The following is a 10,115-nucleotide window of genomic DNA, read 5'->3' as shown; positions in this document are numbered from 1 at the left end:
CCTGCTGAGGTCCAGAGACCCCTCTGGAGCCCATGCTGGAGCATTTAGACAACCAGTGCAGTGCTGCGGTGAAAGTACAACTGTACTTCAGGACTTTTAAAGCATATTTTTCATGCAGGAGAGTTTCATCCTTTCCTTAGCATTACCTACTGTAAAATTTGTCCAGATGGGTTTTAAACTGAGCAGAAAAATGTCTCATGGTCTCAGTCACCTAATTCACATTCAAATAAAATGGCAGCACTTCCATTGTCCAAATTGTGTTTCCAAGGTTTCAGCTAGCAGCCAGAAAAGACATGAAATGGCAAGTTGTTTGTATATCGTAAGACGAAATCTAACTGTTATTAAGCTTCACACTCCGTGTTTTGCTGCATGCCACTACATAAAGAACCACATAGGTGACTAGTGTTCTGCAGCCGTTAATAACTAGTGCTAGGAACAATACGAAAAAGAATATCACAGGTTACGTTCTCAGGGCATGATTTCTGTACTTAACTCTTGATGTCTACACCCATGCAAGTGATTTTATGCTCCATTGAAAGTCCATGAAAAAAAGGCCCTTTTAGAGGGTAAAATCCTCTGTCCCTGTGTTAGACCTCCACTTTAGGACATAAAGATGAATCACGCTCTAGAATCATCTGTTAATTTCCACTGACTAGAAGGGTTGACTACATGAGTAGGTCACATGCAGATGTCCACAACTGTCAGATAAGCTCCACCTTTAATGCTTTTACATTACCCTTCAAGATATGGAAGACGCAACGTTTGGTTACGATGTGTACCATATGGCATACACAATGCGGAGTAGTCAGTACCCTGAAATGTGCAGCGGTGGTATGCAGGAGGTGTTTCAGACCAGCTTACATATCCCTGCATATCAAAGATGGGGATGAAGTCACACACGTGTACACAGAAAGCTGGTAACATGTTTGCTAGCCAGCATATCACAAGCATTTCTCATGGTCTGATCCTGCAAACTACTGTGTATCCTACATGCAAATTTTCATAGGATATTTTATGGAAAAAAAAGTCCAGTACTATCAGGAGGCAGCTCGATACATGGGGGAATTGAGCAAGCAAGACAGTTGGCACAGAAGGAACCGCAAGGACATGGCCCCAGGTAAGAGAACCGACACCCTCCCGGCTTTCTGAAAGTTTTCATCTTCTCCCTCGCCGCCCTCCACATACGTATTTAAACAGCTGATTTGCTTCCCACAGCAAAAAGAAAAGAAGATGAGAAGAGGAGGGAGAGATACTTCTTATGTTCCTCTATTTTCTTGCAAGTTGCTCTAAAATGTATCTGGTGCACTCTGGTGGCTGCTTCGGATAATTCTTAATTTGATGACTTTGCAAAAGGTGAAACAGTAACTACCCATGCTGGTTTTGAGCTTATCCATATGAATACTAATGAGCACATGAATTTATTCCAGTTCAACCAGTTGGATTTTTCTTGAATGCACCCCCTGGAGAAATTCAGATCTCGCCCATCGCAGCCCATCTGCTTACCTTACATAAATCACAGGGGGGGTTGAGTGGTTCTCATCTCATTCTGCTTTACATTTTTGCTCATGGTCAGACAGCTGCTGAATTTTACCCAGAGGTATATCAGTTTCAGTAGTGGTAATTTATCCACGTTTATTTGTAGTGTGACCTTGCACAAACCCTCCTATCAGTTCTTGCTTCCCTTTCCCTATCCATATAACGGGGTTAATAATATCTAGCTATTTATGAGGATTATTCACCATATGTTCAATTACATTGAAAGGTACCGAAAATACAGGACATTACCTCCTGTTACATGAGTATGTTTGCTTCCTTTTGGTGCGTGATTTAATAGGGATAAAATGGCATGGATTTCTGTATCCCACAAGCACAGAGAACAAATGATGAATCTACTGCACTTTGCACTATCTCCACATGAGGTATAGAGCTTTTGGGGAAAACTTGGTACCACAACTGATGTTTCATGCCACTTCTGGAAAGTGGAAAGTCAGCATGAATGTTGGGGACTAAGGGATTCTCACTGGTCACTCTGAATGCCCCCATTCTCTTGAGCTAGTTTTGATACAGTTTTGGTTTTATAAACCATGACTTCACCTATGCCACTAATTATGAAAAGATTCTATTTTCAGAATATAATGTCCTTGGTCCTTCTTAATTCTCCCAAGGCATCACCTAGATGTGGTGCACACCAAACGCATTCACTGCATAGGTAGATATACTCTACTAGCATATGAAAATGAAATAAAGATAAAAGAAAAACTCTGGAGCACAGTATCTCATGTTCCTGTTCAATCCTGTTTTACATTTATACAAGGCAGCTGTATAACCCTTCAAAAAAAGTTTTTCTGGGTTAAACATGCTATGTGCTTTTGGTTTTCTTTCAGGGAGAGATCTTCTATCCTCCTGACCATCCTTGTCAACTCTTTCTGCATCTGTTCCCATTTGAAGTGATCTTTCTTGAACACGAGGGCCCTGAACTCTGTAGAGCAACTGGGACCTTGTACAACACCACAAATACGCTCTTGACTCTATCACAAACGTGATAATTGTGGAAAACATCAGCTTTTCTCACAGCTGCTTCTCGCAACAGTGCTTATAGTCCTATTACTAACATGAACATATGCACGTGTGATACAGTTTGAGCAGATTTGCTAACCAGTTCACACATCGAAGCACACATAGGAAGCTCATTCTGAAATTTCTTATGAGGTACCCGAGTGGTAGGGGGCATTCACTTTGTGATGAAGGTGCTGTCATATGGATGCCAGAAATCCTGGGTTTGTCTCTTCCCTTAGACATTGCAATCAACACCAAACCCACTGGATGCAGGAGTGGAAGATTCCTGTAGCTCACAACTCCATCTTTCTTCTCCTTCAAGTCAGGAAGCAGACCCCTGTATCCAGGGGTGTAAGTGAATGGATGAACCGACCAGCTGAAGATTCATCAAGTGAGATGGAGATGGTGCTAGCAAGTGTGGAGAACATACTTGAAAATAAATGTATGATTTGCTGCTTCAAAAAGGCAGGCTGTATCCATCGCTCAGGTTCACAATCTGTGTCAGCCACTCCCCACACACACACTTTAGATAGGGTTTGAGTAGGGGCTGGGATAGTTTTTTTCAGTCTACATCTGGCTAGATGAAACCATGCTCTCTCTCACACATGTTCACCAACTCAGTCTGTGCATTGATCGGGAGCTCTTCTCTTCATTACCCTTCTAATTCTGCTGTTGCCTGCAGATTTGGTCACAGCTGAATCTGGCACAGAAACATCTGGTGAAGTCAAACATACAGCAGGCAGGAAGGAGAAGAGTTTCTTCTGTGTCTAGTCAATCCAAAAAGCTCATGAAAATTGTGACACGATCCTAAACTGAGCAAGCTAGAGCTATCCAGAAATGTTGCTGTGAGCCGAGAAGAAATGCTTTAGAACAAAGAAAGGAACAATTGCATGACTCATGGGCCGTGAGAAAGAAAACCACTTCTCTGTAAGGACTTTGAAACTGAAGATTACCCAGTAAAACTTCAAGTTAACACAAAGGAAAATATTCTTAGTTCATCCTTATTGACAAAAATATTCTTTCACCCCAAACAAAACCTAGAAAAATGTTTCCTTCTCTCGCATGTTACACAATGCGATCAAATTCAGCCACCCTTAATTAGGATCATTTCAAGTTGTCAGTATTGTTTTTGCTATTTTGAATTGAAACAATCTTCTGAATTCAAAATTAATTAAAAAAATGGTTCATATCAACCGAGAACTGCATTTTCCAGAACTGAAATCCAGAAGAAGGACACCATACTTTAACCGCATGTGAAATCCTGACTACAGTTTGAGAAGTATCATGTTAATGGGATAGTATCTCTTAAAACTGTGTCTGGAAGTATCAGAGACAAATGAGAAAGGAGGAACAGAAGTCCTCACATTCTTGCTTCTCTTGCCTTTTTCATCAGCTTACTGGGCTTGTTTCTGTTACACTTGCATTCTGTAATATCATCAATTAACACAACCAAATTTTTTTCTACATCTTTTGCATAAATTAGCTTTGACAGCAATACTCGGCACTTGTAATTTTGAATTCAGTTTGAGTGTAAGTGTATGACATTTGGGATTGGAAGCTATTTTCCAATAGCACTATTGTAAGAAGGATTGGCCAAATTTTCAACAAAGAAAATCCCAAACATACACTGTAGGAAAAAAACTCTGATAATTTGTTTCTGATAGTATTTCTGATGCTTTTTATTTGCTCTTCATAGCTACTCAAAAGTAACTCTCATGTAACTCTCATGAGTAACAACTGCAAGGTAAATTAATGTGACTACTTGTGCAAAAATTTGTACAAGAAATAAATATTTGAGTTTTTATGTTTCTTTGTGATTGAAAGCAGTGAGAAAGCTGAAAAAACACCAGTTATATAGCAAGAATAATAAAAACTCAAAGCACTGTTATAGCTGTACTATAGTACCATGTACCTAGCAATAACTATCAAGTTCCTGAGTGTTTCCAGCCTGATGCATAGCCACACACTAGTCACAAATAATTTTAAAGAAAGCATCAAATCTGTAGCCTCTAAGGCCTCAGTCCTCTAAGGGTACATTTGTGACAGTCACAAATGACTATATTTAATAACTCACTCGTTGCAGCTAATTTGCTCATCTCTGACTGCAGAGAAATTGCAAGAGACACGTTTGTAGAGCAAAGTTTGGATAGAGCTGCAGAAACACAAGGCAAGGATATACTACCACTGCTGTGTACTTTGGAAGCAATTGCTGGTGTTACAGAAGGCTAAACTTTAAAGTTTGCCTACATCAGGATATCATCTGTGTAGTTTCTGCAGGAAAAACATAACATTTACAGTTCACTTGGAAGATATTCACCAAAAAAAATGGTATTTATATTATAGTGGTTAGATTTACTTTGATTTAATATGGTATCTTACTATTTAATAACTCATGCTATGTACAATACTGTTCACCATATGTCCAGAAAAAAAAAAAAAAGAGAAGCTGAAGTATCTTTTAAATAAGCATGCATATGGGGGAAAGCAATGTAAATGTACGTAAATGTAAATATATACATAACATATAAATATTATGAGGGCATCTCTGATCACGTCTCCTGAAATTTCAATCTATGAAATGCAATCGTAGCTTCCGCGGGGGAAATCAGCGCAGTCACGAGCAGAATCAGAATGAGCAGTGCGTGCCACAGAACAGGCCAGGGAAGCGGGGTGGTCTGTGGAGGAGGATGCTCACGCGTACCCAGCAAGGGGGAAGAGCACCCAGGGGATGGCGCCGAGCCACACGCCTGCCAGAGGGAAGCGGGGCTCCGAGTGAGCAGTCATGACGTGCGGCTGCGTTGGGGTTTGGTCAGGACGAGGAGACATCTTGCAGCCCTTGGCCATGCTCTCAAGTCAGGGAAGGAGGGCTACATCTTGGCACTTGAAAATCAGTGCAAACGGTGCTACTAACTTGCATCTGTGGAAGCATGCATTTTCCTCAGGGACAGAAAGCAATTCCCAGGATAGGGGAACACCAGCCCTTAGACATTTTCATGTATTTTTACTAAACGCAAAATCAAATTGCCAGAAGGCACTATAATCTGGTCACTAACATTTCCATCTCAGAATTTATGTGAGTCCACCCACCTCTTATCATGGGACAAATAATGTAAAATATGAAGGAATCATCAGCTTCTCCTTTCTATCCTTCCTTGACCATAAAAAAAAGGACTGTATTACTTTACATACTGTGAACTTGAGCGTGTGAGAGACAGACAGAGGCAAAGAGCTGAGGACCACATTTTGCGTTCGTGGAAGGTAACATTTTTGAAGGGGCACTTCGTTTCCAGCCAGAGTATTGTCTCTTTATCAGTAATTATGTGTGTTAACAAGCCCTGTACAGTAAGGAGGCTGCATAAACTTTTGGGTTTACCTCTTTTTCCAAACTCATTTTCTACCATCTTTAAAACTGAAATATAAGAGGTAAGCACTTTCAGTAATTTAAGGTATTTCACAAATTCTCATTGAAAAGAGACTCATCTTGCATGTGAGCATGCATGACAATGTAACCTGGTAGAAGATATTGCAAAGAAGAGATTTCTGATACCATGAGTTCTGCTGCTCTTGAGGAAATTTAGCACCTACTTAATTTAACTTTGTTTTGGAACATGTTACAGAAGTACATGTGGGGATAATCATCTGCAGGAGCTTTCATCACCTGCTGGCTGATGTACAAAATCTGCAGCTACACAAAAGTACCCCCGCTCCAGGAGAGTCTACAATTTTCCCAGAACTGTAACAGTGATATTAACAAATACCACGAAATTACATTTCTGTTAGCTTAGCTGGTTAGAGGTAACCAAGTAGTAGTCATATGAAAATTATATTGTTTGTGTGTTGCTTCTCTCTGCGCTGTCTCATATAATCTGGATTTAAGAGGACAAGCTACAAGGCGAAGGACAAATCAGCAGCACAGCAAAACCAGCACACAGACCACAAACAAACAAGCAAGACTCAAATATTATCCAAGTGCTTTTTTCTCCCTCATTGCCCATATATGCGGACATATTATGACCAGCACTTGTCTCCACATTTTTTAATTACCTAATTGACATTACCATAGATTGTGTTAGGTTCTATTCTTATGGTGACAGAGATGATAAATATTGATAAATAGATAAAAGGCAATTTGATAATTTATATGCTAAATGCCCACATTGTAGGACAAGAAATTACCAGATTTCCATAGCCGGGATCATCAGCGCTTGTGAAGGAAGTAGCCTTACTTCATCAAAGGCTGTAAAAGCTTTGGAAAATGGGGTTATAAATGACAGGATGGTAGAATACAGCAGCTTTTCTACAGCCAGAGCACGTGAAGCAAAATGTTGACCCCACTGGAGTCAGATACAAAGAGTCTGCTGATTTTTCTGGGACCAAGATTTCAGCCCCGGGTTCCTGTCCTGCAAGCTCAATACCGGCTGCAACACTTGGGCTCCTTGATGCTCCTCGACGTTGGCCTCTGAGGGGAGGCAGGAGAGGCAGGCACCAGGGTGGCTCCTACCGGGACTTCAGTCCCCTTGCTTTGCTGCTGGCCTGGTGCAGCTGGAGCTGGATGGTCCACCAGCCTGTCTGGGGTTGTAAATTCTCTTCTGAGGAATAAATAAATAAATTCGTGAGCTAATTGTTTGCTCTCTGGGTTTTGGATTCATAAAACATTTGTAAGATTTAAATTGCTTTTTCCTTGCGGGTATTTTTTTTCTTCATTTGGGATAATTACAGGACAACCAAATATTTTCTTATTCTGCTTTCTGTTGGCATTTTTGGCTTAGATCACCATTTGATTTATTTCAACGTCATTCTTTCCACTACACAGGTCTTCTATGAAACAGCAATATAGTAAAAAAATTTAGACTAACCTTTCTTTTGGGTAAAAAAATAGAGGCAGGAGAAGGGAACAGCAATGTGAAACTCCATAAGGATTCATGTCCTATTCTTCCCCGCAGTGTTTCCACCGAAATGATGGGATTACCAGGTGTCAGCTCCCTCTCCCCTTCACGCTCAGGAAGACACGTGCAGTTCAGGCTGGGCACTTGTCAACAGTACTCAATTTTGGAGCACTTCCCAAAAGAATCAGAAGACTTACAGAAAGAGGGATTTCTCACTGGGGCCTTCTACACTTTGATTTTGCCAGCTGGCTCTTCCAGTATGGGTAAAGAAGACCCCAGTATAGATACATTTTATCAATATAAGAGGACTTGTAACATTTAATACATCTTCGGGTATTTAGGCGGCTATAGCAGTATAAAGTGCTTTTCTACTGCGGCTGCAGTAGGGATTTTACTAGTACAGCTAATGTTTATTAAAAAATCACATCTCTCACTGACATAGGCTGGTTTTCAAGAGTGCAGAAGCCCACAAACCACGGACAAAAATTAGGAAAATTGATCTTCAGCCATTGAACCTTCAGCTATCTATTAGTTTTAGTTTTACCAAAGCAGCAGCACAGAGACCAGGTGTCTGTATGCTGTTTCTGGGGCTCCTGGCCATGAATAAACAGTTAAGGGGAAAAAGCTGCGTGCCTGCCAAAAGCATTCTTTTTTCTTTTCTTAGCCTGTTTCATCCCTTCAGTTGCTTTGGGGCATCACTAAAAATTAAGACAAAATTGCTATAAAATATTATTGTTACAATAAGAGCAGATGCTCACAGGAACAGATTTCAAGCTGAAGATTTTTCTTTTTCCTAGCCCCAGTTTGAGAGTTATCTATTTGTGGAAGCATCAGGTTCTACAACATTATCTATGCAAAGCGCATTTCATTACAGTAATCACACAGGAAGATATTTTCACAAGGAATCAGGACAATGTATAATGTGTGCCATAATGTTATGCAGAAATATATATTACAATCTATAACCATAATAATTTTAAATGTCTTAAGTGCTGCCTGAAGTACTTGTTACATGGGCAAAACTGGAATGTTGTTTCTCCCCATGAAGCAAGTACATCATTTTTAGCTGCCAACAAGCTGTGGAATGGTAATAACTTGACAACATTGCCATATCCCGCCACCATGCATGCCAGCTGCCAAGGGCTTCAAGTACCCTGCTTTAGTCAGTAGAATTCCCTACTTTTAACTATTCAGTTCAGAATATTGTAACTATTTTAGGCAACCTCATTTCTAATTCTTTTGCCTGCAGATAAGTACTTTAATGAAAAGCAAGGCTAATATTTTAAAATAAAGCTTCATCACAGTTGCCTTGTAAGGACCCAAATTTCAAAGCGTAAGGACCCAGTGTGTGTATTGTATTTTGTATTATTCACATTTAGGGACAGAAAGCACAGAAGCATTGGAATAGATGGTTATGTACCATTCCTAAATTAGCAGCATATAGCAAAATACAAAAGAATACTGGGAATATACTTACAAATCCACCAATGTAATTTTCTGGATTACACTTGGTGTATGCCAGAAAGTCTTTTAAGCCATAAAAGTACAGGGCAAACTCTTTCGGCATAACATACTCTTACTGAAGTGAACAATGTGCATTAATAAAATAAGTATTGGCCTAAATTATACAGTCAGATCAGGTTTTCTATTAAGAAGCTGATTGCCCCCAACATCCAAACAAAATACAATGGAAGCTGTGTTTATGTTATTCAGATTTAAACTATATCAAATACCATTTCTAATTCAGGGCTTAACTGGGTATACCTTGCCCATACAAGTAATCCTAGCAATTTTACTGACAGCTACTGTAATTATAGGCTTAAATTAAAAAAAAACCAAGAAAACAACAAACAAAAAAACCCCACCAAAAAAACCCAAAGAGGGTAGAGAAGGTGGTCTGCAGGTGAAGACTGGGACCTAAATGAGTACGATTCAAACCTCAAAGGGGGAAAAAAAAAAGGAATTTTATCAATGGATCATTCACTGTCTCTTGCAGTACCAGAACCGAGGGGAATTAACAGTAACTACAATGAAAAATCTGATTCAAAATAAACAGAAAGTGGTGGCATTTTACGTAATGTGTCATTATGCAGCAGAATTGCTTGCTACAGGGTGCTGAGGAAGCTAAAAGCTTACACAGGTTCTTGGCAAGACCGGACATGTTCACGGAAAAGAAATCCATGGACTATTACTAAATACATAGAAACAACATCTGGCTCGGGAATTGCCTGGCAGCATATGGCTGCAAGCTGGCGAAAGCATTGGGAATGTCGGCCCTGCTCTAAAAGTCTTGTATGGGCGCCTTTTCAATACAGGTAGGATACCAGATAGATGGACTTCTGGTCCGATCCAGTAGAGCTACCTTAATGTCCAAATAGGACGTAATTTAAAATAATTCTGTTCCTCGCAACAATGAAAGTAGTGTAAATGCGTATGAATGACAAAAAATACAAATTCTGATTCATTATATAGGACAGTAGAATACAAATTATAATTCATTATATAGGACAGTAGCAAAAAATAATACAAATTCTGATTCATTATATAGGACAGTAGCAAAAAACGTTTATTATATTGCATTATTTTAAAAAATAACTTTTCTTAAAAAGTAACACATCCTGTTAATGTTATGACTGAATTTCTTGAACTTTCTGAGGATACAATTTTCTGATT

General features: G+C 39.6%; 1 protein-coding gene across 1 annotated transcript in view; it reads right to left on the bottom strand.

Moving 5' to 3' along the window:
• Positions 1-5,400, bottom strand: part of ARHGAP18 (Rho GTPase activating protein 18) — a 75,790-nt gene extending 70,390 nt beyond the window's left edge. The window contains exon 1 of the mRNA XM_035899886.1: positions 5,258-5,400. Coding sequence (XP_035755779.1) covers positions 5,258-5,400 — 143 coding nt within the window. The remainder of the gene's footprint in view (positions 1-5,257) is intronic.
• Positions 5,401-10,115: the final 4,715 nt, after the last annotated feature.

The sequence above is a fragment of the Egretta garzetta genome, unplaced genomic scaffold, assembly GCF_000687185.1.
Source record: "Egretta garzetta isolate BGI_Z169 unplaced genomic scaffold, ASM68718v1 scaffold397, whole genome shotgun sequence".
In the NCBI taxonomy this organism is placed as follows: Eukaryota; Metazoa; Chordata; class Aves; order Pelecaniformes; family Ardeidae; genus Egretta; species Egretta garzetta.
Note: the sequence above shows the minus strand (reverse complement) of the source record. Positions and strands in the feature narration are given on the sequence as shown.